Raw genomic sequence first — 16,607 nt, forward strand, 5'->3', positions numbered from 1 at the left:
GTGTTTGGCTCTTTGCAACCCCATGGATTGTAGCATGCCAGGCTCCTCTGTCCATGGAATTCTCTAGGCTAGAATGCTGGAGTTGGTTGCCATTCTCTTCTCCAGAGTATATTCCCAACCCAGAGATTGAACCCGGTTCTCTTGCATTGCAGGCAGATGCTTTATCTTCTGAGCCACCTAAGCAAATATTTTATAATATTTCATAACTCCAGGGGAATCTTCCCAACCCAGGGATTGAACCTGGGTCTCTTGCATCTCCTGCATTGGCAGGCAGATTCTTTACCACTGGCACCACCTGGAAGGGTAAACCTTAAATAGCAGTATTTTACCCCTCTATGTACTGTTTTTAAAGTATACTTGCTATTAAAGAACGAGTAATATAAATACAAAATCCATGAAAGAAACAACAGGTACAGTGATTGCCATGTGCTCAGTCATGTCCAACTCTTTGCAACTCCATGGACTGTAGCCTGGCAGGCTCCTCTGTCCATGGGATTCTCTAGGCAAGAATACTGGAGTGGGTTGTCATTTCCTCCTCTAGGGAATCTTTCTGCCTCAGAAATCTAACCCTAATCTCCTCCTGCATTACAGGTGGATTCTTTACTTCCTGAGCCATCAGAAAACAGTAGAACCTCTTACATTTCAAAATAAAAATAAAAGCCACCTACCCATCATTTCCATACAAAATTAATGTAGGAAAGATAATGTAATTGGCCAGCATGAATTTTGAGATGTATATGGAAAAATATAAAAATCTGAGACTGCATGGTAAGCCATGGGAAAGAGTTTGAATGATAACACACAGGGCTGTTTTAAAAACCTTCTAATTTTAGCGTGTTTTTTATAGATTTGATATACAAATTTACCGAGGAACAAATCTATTTTATGCAGTTTTATACCCTTGATTGGGGGCTTCCCAGGTGGTGCTAGTGGTAAAGAACCCACCTGCCAATGCAGGAGACATAACAGATGCAGGTTCGATCCCTGGGTTGAGAAGATCCCATGGAGGAGGGCATGGCAACCCACTCCAGTATTCTTGCCTGGAGCATCCTCATGGAGAGAGGAGCCTGGCAGGCTACAGTTCATAGGGTCACAAAGAACTGGACACAACTGAAGCGACTGAGCACACATGTACACGTTTTTGATTATATTAATCAGTGGATAATACCAGCCAAATGTGGTTTTAGCAGAATATTTTGTGTGTATTAGGGGAGACTATGGTTTGACATGTGAACTGAAAAATACTTCACCTGCCCAGTGAAAGGAATTCCTCGTCTAAAGTTTGAGTCCACTGTGACAAATGAGAGTTTGGTGATGGTTGTTGTTATTTCAGTGGCCCCCTTTCCAGTTAATTCCACCTCTGAAAAAGAAGGAAAAAATAAGTTCTCATTTGGAAGGATTTTCTCCCTGAACTTACACCACCACCACCCTTTCATAATTTGGCAAAGAGTTAAATCAGTGTCCGTTGTTCTTTTGCCATACCCAGGAGGTAAACACACCTGTTCCTTCTTCTTGGATCTTGGCTTCCACTTCGATTTTCATTTCAAATTCTTGTCTCTTCATCTGGAAGATCTTGGTGTTTACTTGCTGAGAGAAGCAGCCCTCACTGTTCAGCTAGGAGGGGATGAAATAAAACACACAAACGTAAGACTGGACAAATGAATGGTCAAGCAGTCTGGAGGGATTTTTTTTTTTTTTTTTTTTTTTTTTTAGGCAACAAGACTTAGGAACTTTGCATGATAGGGACACAATAAATATTCTCTAGGAATTAATTATTATTATATCTCACAACAGTCTCTGCCTTATAACTTGACAGGTATATTCCTTAGTTTCTGATAACCTCTAGAGTGAATGAGGTATAGAAATTTAAACCATTGAAATTGGAGTTTGATCCCTGGGTCAGGAAGATCCCCTGGAGAAGGAAATGGCAACTCAGTTCAGGATCCTTGCCAGGGAAATCCCATGGACAGAGAAGCCTGGTGGGCTACAGTCCATGGGGTTGCGAGAGTCAGACTCGACTGAGAAACTAAACAATAACAACAATCTTACTGTAGGAGGCAGCTAACTCTTCACTGAAATCTGGCTTCCCTTAGTTTACAGCAGTGTCTGGGAGGTAGCTGCCCATGTGGGGACTGTGTTTCCTCCATCCCTGACATCTAGGTGGGGCTATGTGACAAGCTCTTGCTCATAGAAAGAGGGAAGAGCTGAAGCCCTTCCCAGCCAAGGTGGTTAAGATGGGTATATTTTGTCTTCTTCCTTCCTGTAGATACTCAAAGGGGTTTTAGATACCAGGTTCTGGGTCCTTGGTGCACAAAGAATGCCTACAACTGACAAGAAGTAATTCCTATTAGGCTAAGTCACTGATTTTTATCAATAAAAACTACTATAGCTAGCATAGAATTCTTTTATAGATCAGTCTGTTCTTGCTCAAATTATCACCATGTTATAACTCACTGCTTGTCACTGGTGCCTAGGTTGTTAGCCCCTAGGAGTGGCTTCCCACATACCTGCCCACTGAACTTCTCACAGACAGCATTGGATTCTTCACCATGACAATTAGAAGGGTTCCTGTACTTTCTGCACATGTTCATAGTCACACGTCCTGGGACAGGCTTCCCATAAGTGTATCTGTCATAAAAGCATCCACAAGGATCAAATCAGACATTGAACACCCTCATTTTTGACCTGTTTATTTCCCCTCTAGCTATAGCATATTTTTACTCTCTGTATTTCCTTCTAACTTCTGCAGGGCTCATGTAATGTTGAGGGCAAGTAAACTAACTGGTTTGAGTTCCCTAACATACATCCAGCAAATTGCCACTGGCTATCTATTTTATATATGATAATGTAATTGTTTCCATGCTGCTCTCTCAATTTGTCCCACCCTCTTCTTCCCCAACTGGGTCCACAAGTCTGTTGAAACCTTCTGTTTTAGAAATTTACAGTGCAGCGTGCTGAAATTTACTACCATCTCTTTTACCATGTCTTTTTTCCCCTTGATATCTAATTTTCAGTTTCATCTTTTTAAAAATATTTTTCTTATTGTCAAAGCTACACCAGATCTTAAGAGAAAACAACCATACCAACAAAACGAAGACAAGAAACGAGTGCTTTCAATTCTACACAGGAATATAAACCATTAATTTGATGGTGTCTTTCCTTCCTCCATCTTTTTCCTATGGGCAGCTATCTGTTTATGTCGAATTTTACTTGTTTACTTTTTACAAAAACTGTGGTGTTGGAGAAGACTCTTGAGAGTCCCTTGGACTGCAAGGAGATCCAACCAGTCCATCCTAAAGGATATCAGTTCTGAATATTCTTTGGAAGGACTGATGTTGCAGCTGATACTCCAATACTTTGGCCACCTGATGTGAAGAGTTGACTCATTTGGAAAGACCCTGATGCTGGGAAAGATTGAAGGCAGGAAGAGAAGGGGACAACAGAGGATGAAATGGTTGGATGGCATCATTGACTCAATGGACATGAGTCTGAGTAAACTCCAGGAGTTGGTGATGGACAGGGAGGCCTGACATGGTGCAGTCCATGGGGTCACAAAGAGTCAGACACGACTGAGCGAGCGACTGTACTGAACTGAACTGAACTGAACTGAGCTTTTTACAAAAATGGAATTGTGGCATAAATATGTCATTGGCAATTGCTGTAGTTTTGAGAGTGTTTTCTTCCCAATTTAAATATCCTCAGGACTGCCCAGATGGTATAGTAGTTAAGAATCCACCTTCTAGACATACAGATGGCTAACAAATACATGAAAATATGCTCAACATTGCTCATTATTAGAGAAATGTAAATCAGAACTACAGTGAGGTATCACCTCACTTTGGTCAGAATGGCCATCATCAAAAAATCTACAAACAATAAAAGCTGGAGAGGGTGTGGGGAAAAGGGAACCCCCTTCCACTGTTGGTGGAAATGCAAATTGATACAGCCAATATGGAGATTCCTCAAAAAACTAGGAATAAAACTATCATGTGACCCAGCAATCCCACTACAAGGCATATAACCTGAGGAAACCACAATTGAAAAAGACACGTATACCCAGTGTTCACTGCAGCACTATTTACAATAGCCAGGACACGGAAGCAACCTAGATGTCCATTGACAGATGAATGGGTAAAAAATCTGTGGTGCATATATACAATTGAATATTACTCAGCCATAAAAAGGAACACATTTGAGTTTTATATATATATCCTTTTCCTATTATACAGAGTGAAGTAAGTCAGGAAAAGAAAAATAAATATCACATATTAATGCATATATATGAAATCTAGAAAGGAAGTACTGATGAACCTATTTGCAGGGCAACAAAGGAGATGCAGGCATAGAGAACAGATTTGTGGACCTAGCTGGGGAAGGAGAGTGTGGAACAAATTGAGAGAGTGGCGTGGAAACAATTACATTACCATATATAAAATAGATAGCCAGTGGGAATTTGCTGTACGACTCAGAGAGCTCAAATCAGTACTCTGACAACCTAGACGGGTGGGATGGGGTGGGAGGTGGAAGGGAGATTTAAGAGGGAGGAGACACATGTATACTGATGGCTGATTCATGCTGATGTATGGCAAAAACCAACACAATATTGTGTAGCAATTATTCTCCAGTTAAGTATAAGTAAATTAAAAAAATAGAATCTGCCTGCTAATGCAGGAGACGTCGGTTTGATCCCTGGTCAGGGAACTAAAATCCCACATGCCTCAGGGCAGCTAAACCTGTATGCCACAACTACAGAAACCTGCAACGAAGGCCCAGTGCAGCCAAAAAAAAAAAAAAAAAATCCTCTATCTCTGTATATGTAAGAGTATTGGTTCATTAGCTCTGTGGATCAGGAGCTTTGTGGTCTTCCCCTGAGAGAGTGCTGGGCAGGGACCCAGCTGAACAGCTAGTATATTACAAATGTGGTCTTTAGGTAGGACTTGTTTCTTCATTGCTTGTTCTTTCTGTTACTGATACTGCTGGGCTACTGGAGATGGGAGGATAAGATCCTAGTAACATTAATTCTCAAGGTTGGAAAAGCCTGACTGAGAGATCATGTCCAGTCTCATCAGTGACAATGGCAGTGCCAAGAAGTATGTGACCTGCCTTAGGTAGATGGATGAGTTAGATGAGGTTTCTGTAACACGCTTATCTCTATAAATTCCAAATCTAAGTTATTTTTCCACTATGTCTGCAAGGTCAGGTAAATGATCTGTTGATGACTGACTTTCCTTTACAACCTGATAAAGTGAAAGTCACTACCCTTCAACACTCTCTTATTTATGTGCCTATGTGTGCACGAGTAGCTTTATTACTTTCAGAATCAACTCTACTAGCATAGCTTCTCTAGAAACAGTTGCCTATCCCTTGATAGTTGCAATAATTCTGGTAAGGACAGGAAAGAAATTAAGAAGGAAAATAGAAAAGCAACAGGAAAGTTCTAGAGATGGGAATGTTCCCATGTATTTAAGGTGTTTGTGCAGCATTCCTCATAGAGAAGCTAGCAAGATATCCCAAAGAGTGAGTCTCTTTTAAATAATACACCCACCCCAAAAGATGATTTTTGGAAAGTATAAACTCACAGGCCGCACACGGACACTTTCACCTCTTCTTCCAAGATGGTGATTGTCTTTGGCATTCTTACTTGTACTTCAAACTTAGGAAGCACTGTTGATTGGAGAAAAGGAAGTTGATGATTGGTTTTCAACTTTTGGGGAATTGACATTTCCAGATTCTCAATAATAATTCCCTAATATTATTTTAGGGCCCTGTAAAGGAGCCCTCTTCTCCAGTATATTCACCTTCCTCTCAACTGGAGATCTTGGTTGAAGGACTGTGATGGATCAATGTAATCCTAGTGAATTATGGGAGACCCCACTAGACTACAAATGTTTTACATTTTTAAAGGTTAAATTTGTTACAAAAAAGGCTATATGACATCCTATTCACAAATCACTGATGGTCCTTGTTGGATTTAGATATAATTTGCTCCACTCCAAGTCTAATCTCACCCATGAGAAATAGGAAGATTCCAAAAAAACTTGAATTCTAGGCCTTAGAAGTTCAAATATAAAAAAAAGAACTCCATGGTGATTTTTCTTATTGGCATACCGAATTCCTCCACGGTGAAGTGGTGCTCTGCAGTCCCACCTGATTCTTTCTGTACCACCACCTTATAGGACCCTTGAAAGGGTTCTGATGAGAGGGGGAAGGTCAACTGCTGGAGGCCATTCTCTACCTCGAGGTTCTGCCACTGTGCGATGCGATTTCCTTTGGGGTCCTACAGACACAATAATCGTAATTTACAAAAGCCTACTAGAGTGTTAGACAGTACAGGAAATCAATGGGGACTCCGATGTTATCCACAAAGAGGGATTCTGATGTTATCCACAAAGAGGGGTGGGAGGAGATGACTTGGAACAAACCAGTGTTACATGACTTTGAAGGCTTCTCCCTTAATGATAAATTTCTGAAATATTGTAAGAATCTCTTAAATAAGAACATTTCCCCTAAGTTTATCACAATTATGGAATGTTTCACATTGCTTACCTCAATATATACTAGTGGAACCTGAAAGACAAAAGGATAGTAAGCAGTTTAGAACTGTTCTCATAGCCTCAATTCTGATTTATGAGCAAAGTGGTTTTATGCAGAATAGTTTTATCTGTAGTAAAACACAGAAAAATTCTAGATTAAGTTTTATAGAAGTTTAATCCATTACAAGGAATTAATGAGTAATGTTAAGTACTTATTGGACTCTCAGCAACAAATGCATGTGTGCCATTCATTAGGAATGGTATTTACTAATATTACTTAAATACTTTTGCATCCCAGTGAAGAACATTCCTTTGCTATACTATTTTACAGATTGAGAAATAAACACCAATGGAACAATGAGTAACCATGTTCAGATTCAAATATTAAGGTAGACTACAGCATTCTTAACTAGTTCTAAGAATAAGAAGGAGTGGGAATAAATCCTCTACTATTAATGTATATTCATTTTATTTTATTTATTTTTTCATTTTTACTTTATTTTACTTTACAATACTGTATTGGTTTTGCCATACATTGATATGAATCCACCACGGGTGTATACAAGCTCCCAATCCTGAATCCCCCTCCCACCTCCCACCCCATATCATCACTCTGGATCATCCCCATGCACCAGCCCCAAGCATCCTGTATCCTGTATCGAACATAGACTGGCAACTTCATTTCTTACATGATAGTATACATGTTTCAATGCCATTCTCCCAAATCATCCCACCATCTCCCTCTCCCTCAGAGTCCAAAAGTCTGTTCTATACATCTGTGTCTCTTTTGCTGTCTCGCATACAGGGTCATCATTACCATCTTTCTAAATTCCATATATATGTGTCAGTATACTGTATTGGTGTTTTTCTTTCTGGCTTACTTCACTCTGTATAATTGGGTCCAGTTTCATCCATCTCATTAGAACTGATTCAAATGTATTCTTTTTAATGGCTGAGTAATACTCCATGTGTATATGTACCACAGCTTTCTTATCCATTCATCTGCTGATGGACATCTAGGTTGTTTCCATGTCCTGGCTATTATAAACAGTGCTGCAATGAACATTGGGGTACATGTGTCTCTTTCAATTCTGGTTTCCTTGGTGTGTATGCCCAGAAGTGGGATTGCTGGGTCATAAGGCAGCTCTATTTGCAATTTTTTAAGGAATCTCCACACTGTTTTCCATAGTGGCTGTTTAAAAACAGATATTTATTAAGTGCCTACCAGGTGCCGTGTATAATCCTAGTGTAAAGAACCCACCTACCAAAGCAGGAGATGTAAGAGATGTGGGTTCAAGCCCTGAAGGAGGGCATGGCAACCCACTCCAGTATTCTTGCCTGGAGAATGGCATGGACAGAGGAGCCTGGTGGGCTATAGTTCATGGGGTCTCAAAGAGTTGGACGCTACTGAAGTGACTGAGCATGCACATTAAGTGCCTACCAAGTGCTGTGTATCATCCTAGGTGCTATAAATACAGCAATCCACAAAAGAGCAATAGCTCTGCTTCTCATGGAGCTTGCATTCTAATAGGGATGGATATATGAAAAACAGACATATATGCAATATATATTTTTGATATGTATAGATACACATTTGATATATATGTTTGGTGTATGAGATACACATATTTGACATATATATTTAAGGTACATATATATTTAAGTTATATATATATGTTTAAAGTAGTGTCAAGAAATGAAAATAAAGCAGAGTTCAGGTGACAGAGTGATGGATGAAGTGTTTAATTTTAGATAGAAAAGTTTAAGTAGAAACCAGGAGACCCATTTCAAGGCTACTGCAATAGTGTTATTTAGAGGTGATATTGGTTAGAACAAAGTTGTAGCAATTCAGGTGGTAAAGCACAGTCTGGATATATTTTATTTTATTTTATTTTTATTTATTTATTTATTTTTTTTGGATATATTTTAAGCTAACATGATTTTCTGATAAAATAGGATGTGGCTGTAAGAGAAGGAAATGAAGGATTATGCCTTAATCTTTTGCTTTAGGAGCTAGAAGGAAAAAATTGCTCCATCCCCGCCAGTCCTCTCCGCTCCTTCTGACAACACCCTCCCCCATTCCCACCCCATTCCTGAGCAGAGATGGATTTAATTAGGATCAGCAGGGAATTGCAGCCCCCCATGGCCTGGGAAAGAGTGTGTTTTTAAGAGGGGAAAAGGAAGTTGGGAGGGGGAGGGACTATAGTAAACAGAGTTTGTGGCTTTTAATTGAAAAGTGTCTCTTTCCAAGATTAAAAAAAAATGTGGCTGAGGACTAGATTTGGGAGAGAAAAATTAAGACTTTGGTTTCTTGTCTACATTAAAATTGAGTGTTAGTCTTGAGGAACAAACATTGATTATACTCTCCTTCCTTTATAGGAGAGGTTTTGGTAGGTGTGTTTAGAAAAATTTTTAATCTTTGAAAAGTTATTTAAACCTAAGATTTTTGACAGTTTATTTATTTAGTGTATCTTTCTAGTTTGCCTAACTGAGAATTTTTCAAAGAGTAAGTTTAATTGTGTGACAATCAAGTACCAGTAACAAGAAAGAATCAACAACTCTCTTGACCCAGGGTACTGTTTTAAATGAGGATTTTGCACAATGGCCATGCCAGAAAATATTGTTATCAGCAGTAAATTCTTCCTTTCTCTGGCCCTCCTCCAACACCAAAAGCAGACTCCCAGCCTGTTTATACAGATAATAATAATTCTAGATAGATATTAGGAGACTTACCAACTCATTCAGGGGGTGAAAGCTTTCATTCAACAAGACAATACGAAATTTCACTGAAACAGAAATATTTTCCATGAGTCCCAGAAACCTTAGGCCAGGTCTGTAGGTTAGTAAGACAAGCTATTAAGGAACCAGGATTCCTTTGACTGGGAAACATGCAAGAGAGGAAGTTGGGAACTTTTGGGAAGTTGTCCTGACTATAGGCCTCTGTACCTGTCTGCTCTGGTTTATAGATGGGTTTGTCTGTCTGGACAAAGACCAGGCTCTCTTCATTTTTAACCAACACTGTGGTCCGCTTCTTGAATTCTTGGGTTGGTCCTTTAACTTGGATGGTGAGGAACATTACCTCTTGACTGGTTGGAGATCTTGGGAGCTGAAATAGAGGAAAGACCCTGAAAACCCACTCATTTCTCAAGTTTCTTCTCCAAGTCCCTCTCCAACTTCTCCCTAGGGGTCTTGCCCCTTTTAATTTCACTGGCCCATCTCATCGGAGAAAGTTGGCATGAACAGAAATTCATGGACAGAATGATCTCTGTCACTTGTGAATGGGAAGACAGAACAAAAGGTGGAGGAAATCATAACAGTGAATGAGGTCATACATGAGATGCATATCTCCTTATAGATCAGCCAGAGCAGTTTTTTAAAAAAATATTTTTGCTCCATTGTTTTTAATTTTTATTTATATTGGAGTATAGTTGATCAACAACTTTGTGTTAGTTTCAGGTGTACAGCAAAGTGATTCAGTTATTCATATATATGTATCTATTCTTTTTCAAACTCTTTTTCCACTTAGGTTATTACAGGATATTGAGCAGATTTCCCTATGCTATATAGTAGATCCTTATTGGCTATCTATTTTAAATATAGCAGTGTGTACATGTCAATCTCAAACTCCCAATCTATCCCTCTGCCGGTAAGTCTATGAGTCTGTTTCTGTTTAGAAAATAAGTTTATTTGTATGATTTTTTTTTAAGATTCCACATATAAGCGATATTATGTGATATTTGTCTTTCTCTGTCTGACTTTCTTCACTTAGTATGATAATCTCCAGGGCCATCCATGTTGCTGCAAATCAGCTAGTACAGCTTTGATTCATTTATACACTGAACTTAACCAAACTGCTGTTATGTGATAAATGAGCATGGTATTACAGAAGCATCTCTTAATGCCATGAGAAAGGAAATCTTTTATTGGCTGGATGCTGTAAGGATTCTATACAACTCTGAAGAGATAATGGCTGTACATTCATGGTGATTTCCACAGTTTCATGCTTAGAAAGAGTCTGGGATGATGTGTTTTGTGTTCCAGTCAGCCCACCACTGGGGCTTATGTTGAACCTTGGTCTAGTATGTTTTATTAGTCTTTTTTCCATTTCTATTTTAAGAAATCACACTTTCCCTTTGTCTAGTTCTTACTTTTTTTTTTTTGTTAAGAGGAATTTTCTCAAGTCATTAAGCTCATTTTAATATCTCTATAAATATTTGTCTACTGTGGTTGGAAATTCACATATTGCTTCTTAATTTCTACGCTTAATCGTTACATTTAGATTCCCTCGTGAAGTCCATGCCAGCCTCGCAAAGTCTTATCTTGATGAATTCTAGATCCCTGTGTTCCTGACCCATAGAAACAAGTGTATTAAGTCAAACTGTCATACTCACGCTGAAGGAGACACAGTGGAATAAGTCCTTCTCTGCCACCACATCAGTGAAGAGGCTCCTGTTCTCTCTGACGGACTCCAAGGAGGCGCTGACAGTCACCGTCTCATTCAGGTGGCTCAGAAGGAGGCAACCCTTCTCAGGGATTCTGGTACGGAGCAGGGAGGGGACCAGCACCATGTATTGCCTGGGGTTGGGGGAGTCCAGTTAAAGGAGAGTGTAGGAGGTGAGGCACTGTTATCAGCAGCACTATTTTCTGCTGTAATTTTGTTACTATCCATAGTTCTATGCCAAGAGAAGACATATTGGTAAGCAGGAAATTGATCCCTGCCACTGAAAGGCATGCAAGAGAATTATTCTCCTTTCCATAGTCAGTGCCATGTCAGTGAACATTTTTCTTGAAGTGAGCCTTAATGAGGTGAACATTTGCAGGCATATCTCATGCTGAGGAACTCAAATCTGAATTCAAATAAAGACATGATAATTATACTTAGTCAAACTGTCAATCTATTTTACATTAGGATTACTGAGGAAAGCAAGCAATTCTCATGTGAGACATTACAAAAGCCAATCCATTTATAGAACTTTTCATTGAATACATAGCAAGCCCGTAAAAATGGAATGGCATGTTCTTGCTTTCCACTTTATGGATATGGAGCCTGAGGCTTAAAGAAAGTCATTAGTTTAAAGTCTCAGTGTGTTAAGCAACTAATGACATCTTGGTGTGTTACCTAACCCTGAATGTTTGTACATTAAATATTTGACTTTCAACTCATGGCTGGACAAAAATGGTCTACTCAAGGATGGTTTTCGAAAGATTGAATTTGGAGTCCTGGTAACTCGAGCAGAAAAGAAACTTTCCCAATACCCTCATATATAATTTTATTGACTCTCAAATTTTCAAACATTTTTGCTTACAATATCCCTAACATAATTCTTAGACACTATGGACTCCTTACATATACTCAGGAAAACAACTATTTTTTTTTCACAAGTTTAAGTAATAGCAAAATATATTATTTTTGATGATACTTTAAAATAAAACTTACATTACTTTTTTTTTTTTTTTGCTACCTGGATATAGCTCAGTTGGTAGAGAATCTGCCTGAAATTCAGGAGACCTGGGTTTGATTCCTGGGTTGGCAAGATCCTCTGGAGAAGAAAATGGCAACCCACTACAGTATTCTTGCCTGGAGAATCCCATGGACAGAGGAGCCTGACTGGCTGCAGACCATGAGGTCACAAGAGTCAGACACGACTTAGAGACTAAAGCAAACCACCACCACCACATTACTTTTTTGTAACTTTCCCATGGAATCTTAAATATCATATTGATAAGATATCCAATATGATCTATTTAAAAAATACACCAAAATCTTCTTTTTGTAATGATCAGAAATTTAGCAGCTTTCTACTTTTCCCTCGTGAGCTTGAATTTTCATGTCACTTATCTAACAGAAGTCTGTCCTAACATTTCTATGCTTTAAAATATTTTATGGATCACTCTAGTGTCTTTATTTTGTATGGGTATACATATGCATATATGCATATGTATGTGTGATGTGTATGCATATGACTGTTTGCATATGTACATGTATGCATGTACTGTTATGTGTGGGTATATAAATTGCATTTTAACTCTTAAATTTAATGTGATCATAAAGTTGTAAATGTTAAACATTTTCTTCTGAATTGTTTTCAAAAGTCTTAGTAGTATACAACAGATCAAAACAAAATAAATATATTACAAGCTATGATTCATATATTTTACATATTAATATAAAATCAAAACACTTTTGAAGCACATCTCTGATGAAAATGATGAACTGTTCTTATATATTCATGGACAGATATTCCTTACTGCAAGAATTAAACAAAGGTCTACCATGAACTCTGTTGCTAGTTTTGGTTTGTGTAGATGCAGTGCTGTGAAAAATTGTTTGCATAAAAGTAAATAAATTATATCATTTTTTATCAGCTCCTGTAACTTCTGCATTACATGCCAAAAATCACAGTGCCCTATTATCAAGAGTTGCTTCTTATCATCTATCAACTGGTATTTCCCTTGGATCCTCCTTCAATTCTGTTGAAACAAAGAATTCATCACCACACTATCTGCAAAATGATTTTCTCTTCTGTCATTTGAGTCTTTTGTTTTCTCAACATCAACATCAGTTTTTCAAATTGCTCCTTTATTTGGAACTCTAGAGATTTTTATATTCCAGAACAATGTTCCACAGTAACAACTGATTGAGGGGAGGTTTGTCTCTTTTAAAGTGGAAGATGGGAAATTAAAAAAGGGGAGGTAAGAAAGGGTAGATAGCATGGTCTCAAGCTGATCAGCATGAGTGTGAGGATCTAAAAGTTGATTTTTTAAAAAGTATCAATTTCCAGTGCCCTTTAGGAAGTCTTTGTATATCCTCAGATAACTTAGAGATTCAGAGATCCAGAAAGTTGGAGAGAAATGTTTAAGAATAAGTAAAGATTTGTAAAATCTCATTCTTGAAAGAGACCTTAAAGATAAGGAGGTGACAGTTCCATAGGGGGGACAAATAAATGAATGGGAAGCATTTAAAATAAAGGAAAGGACTCTTCAAATTTATGTTTTATGTGAAACTCACGGTTTTCCAGAGACTGAAGCATCTGTCGGCAGCAAGAGCAGAAGAAGAAGAGTAAGACTTGGATAAAGGAGTTTGTTCTTCCCCATGCTGCAGGGAGAAGGGACCGGAGGAGACCAGACTGTGTTGCACCTTTCTCCCTGCAGTTGTTCTGGTCCCAGACTTTCCTCAGAGCAAGTAGGCTTTATGCTGCCCTCTGTGTAAACAGGAAGTTCCACCCACACAAGGTGTCTAAACAAAGTAGAGGTCTCTGAACATTCTCTGGAAGGTCATTGCTCTCAGGGACTTAATTACAGTCAAGGTTAACTCCTGGCAAGCTAAATAGGATTCCTGGAGGGATCAAATCCACATTCCCATTAGTGCTCATTTTCCCTGGGTTTTCCCGTAAAGCAGCTAATCGGCTTTTCAATCCCTTTTCTCTCTCTTGCTCCCTCCTTCTGCTTCCTCATAGTGCCTTTTATGGCTTTCCTCTCATCTCTTGCATGAATAGCTGGCAGGGGAAGCTATAATTTAAGCAACACTGGAAGGCTCAAAATAGATATTTCACTACAAGTCAGTCTCCTGCAAGTCCTACATCAGATATGTCTACCTCAAATACTGAAGCAGTTTAAGAATTTAGTTGTCCTCTGTGGAAATGACAATGGATTAAAAGAATACCTTTTTGTCTTGGAGGAGATTGCTGAATTGCAGATAAAGAACTAGGTTCTGGAAGAATAATAGAAATATTTCCCTGTATTAAGGAAGTGAAAAGATGAAAGGAGAAGTAGCAGGATCTCAAAAACAAGCTTTGACTTACTCTGCCCAAGAAAGATCTTAATTGCCTTTACTATCTACTTAAGTGAACATGAACACATTTTGTTACTGCTTTCTAAATATGCAACTCCCCTCCAGTCTATTTTATCTATCCATCCATCCATCCACTCATTCATTCATTCATCCAATTGATTGATTGTTTTGTAAGTTTTATTGAGCCCAGTTGGTCTAGGATCATACAAAATCATGGAGATGGAATGATCAAATATGTAGAAACAGATTGCACATTCTTGAGGGTATGAAATCAGGCAAATAAACAAGCAATAAAAATACAGTAGCCAGATATTATTATTGGAGAAGTTCAGGTGCTCTGGGAGCACAGGATTGGGGCACACAATTTAAACTTGGGTCTTGGAAAGGAAATCAAAAGCCAGGGGAAAGAGGAGATGCAAAGTGCATTTGAAGCACGTAAGGAATGACATAAACAAAGACACAGGAGGCGATAACCATCATGACACATTCATGATAAACATCATGACAGTAAAATGAAAAACTTTTGGAATGGAGAAAATGCTTGTCCACTTAGAAAAGTGGTGAAGTGAGCTCGCTTCGGATAAAAAAAGAAACTTGCTGGTAGTACTAGGGTACTTGGGGAGTAATCAGTGAAATGAATTTCCCAAATTTATTTCTTGGAAAGATCACACTCACTGAAATTTGGGAGAGTGATGGGAAGGAGGCAATCCAGGAAGCAGGGTGGGTGTTGGCACAATTATATGGATGAGAAATGATGGTATTTGAGCTAGGGTTGGGGCTTCCCAAGTGGCTAGTGGTAAAGAACCACCTTTCAAGGCAGGAGACATAAGAGATGTGGATGCGATCCCTGGACTGGGAAGATCCCTGGGAAGGGTATGACAACCCACTCCAGTATTCTTGCCTGGAGAATCCCCATGGACCAAGGAGCCGGGCGGGCTACAGTCCATGGGGGTCACAAAAAGTTGGACACAATTGAAATGACTTATGCATGTATGCATGTGTTTATAATGATATTGGATAGAGGTTGACAGATTTATATCATATTTAAGAGGTAAAATTACAGTACCCAGTGAACACATGAATGTGATGGGTAAAGGAAAATGTGCCTTCCAATTTTCCTGGCTATTCACTGAATGACTTGTGTTGCTTTTAAGTGATTGAGTGAAACACAGGACATAGGTTGAGAACAGAAAGAGAACAGAGGGGTGAGAGTTGGGAAGATAAAGAGTCTCATTTTAGAAAGTGTTGTGCTTTAAGTAATAACATTTGTAGGAAGTTTTACATTAGCTTTTGAACTGTGGTGTTGGAGAAGACTCTTGAGAGTCCCTTGAACAGCAAGGAGATCCAACTAATCCATTCTAAAGGAAATCAGTCCTGAATATTCATTGGAATGACTGATGCTGAAGCTGAAACTCCAATACTTTGGTCACCTGATGTGAAGAACTGACTCATTTGAAAAGACCCTGATGCTGGAAAAGATTGAAGGTGGGAGGAGAAGGGGATGACAAAGGATGAGATGGTTTGATGGCATCACTGACTTAATGGACATTAGTTTGAGTAAACTCTGGGAGCTGGTGATGGACAGGGAGGCCTGGTGTGCTGCAGTCCATGGGGTTGTAAAGTGTCAGACATGACTGAGCGGCTGAACTGAACTGAACTGAACTGAACTGAATGGTTTAGCGGTTTTCCCTACTTTCTTCAATTTCAGTCTGAATTTGGTAATAAGGAGATCATGATCTGAGCCAGTCAGCTCCTGGTCTTGTTTTTGTTGACTGTTTAGAGCTTCTCCATCTTTGGCTGCAAAGAATATAATCAATCTGATTTCAGTGTTGACCATCTGGTGATGTCCATGTGTAGTCTTCTCTTGTGTTGCTGGAAGAGGGTGTTTGCTATGACCAATGCATTTCCTTGGCAAAACTCTATTAGTCTTTGCCTTGTTTCATTCCATAGTCCAGCTGTGTTTCCTCCCTGCTATTTACCTGGGGCCAAAGACGACTCTTTCTTTTTTGGGGATGTTAGTTCTAAAAGGTCTTGTAGGTCTACATAGAACCATTCAACTTCAGCTTCTTCAGCGTTGCTGGTTGGGGCATAGACTTGGATTACTGTGATATTGAATGGTTTGCCTTGGAAACGAACAGAGATCATTCTGTCGGTTTTGAGATTGCATCCAAGTACTGCATTTTGGACTCTTTTGTTGACCATGATGGCTACTCCATTTCTTCTGAGGGATTCCTGCCCACAGTAGTAGATGTAATGGTCATCTGAGTTAAATTCACCCATTC

The 16,607-nt window shown here is 39.0% G+C and overlaps 1 protein-coding gene across 2 annotated transcripts in view; it reads right to left on the bottom strand.

Annotated features, from left to right (window-relative positions):
* The window catches only part of LOC102175560 (alpha-2-macroglobulin), a 71,092-nt gene that overhangs the window by 35,239 nt on the left and 19,246 nt on the right, over positions 1 to 16,607 (bottom strand). Inside the window, exons 1-10 of one of the 2 annotated variants that reach the window (XM_005680884.3) lie at positions 13,543 to 13,926; positions 10,925 to 11,108; positions 9,480 to 9,639; positions 9,267 to 9,319; positions 6,547 to 6,567; positions 6,109 to 6,277; positions 5,580 to 5,664; positions 2,508 to 2,628; positions 1,500 to 1,614; positions 1,251 to 1,360 (exon numbers count right to left, since the gene is read on the bottom strand). In XM_005680884.3, coding sequence (XP_005680941.2) covers positions 1,251 to 1,360; positions 1,500 to 1,614; positions 2,508 to 2,628; positions 5,580 to 5,664; positions 6,109 to 6,277; positions 6,547 to 6,567; positions 9,267 to 9,319; positions 9,480 to 9,639; positions 10,925 to 11,108; positions 13,543 to 13,628 — 1,104 coding nt within the window. In that variant the 5' untranslated portion in view covers positions 13,629 to 13,926. Of the gene's footprint in view, positions 1 to 1,250; positions 1,361 to 1,499; positions 1,615 to 2,507; positions 2,629 to 5,579; positions 5,665 to 6,108; positions 6,278 to 6,546; positions 6,568 to 9,266; positions 9,320 to 9,479; positions 9,640 to 10,924; positions 11,109 to 13,542; positions 13,927 to 16,607 lie in introns of those variants that run through there. The other variant, XM_018048527.1, reaches the window with a different exon arrangement.

Source organism: Capra hircus, chromosome 5, assembly GCF_001704415.2.
Source record: "Capra hircus breed San Clemente chromosome 5, ASM170441v1, whole genome shotgun sequence".
NCBI lineage: Eukaryota > Metazoa > Chordata > Mammalia > Artiodactyla > Bovidae > Capra > Capra hircus.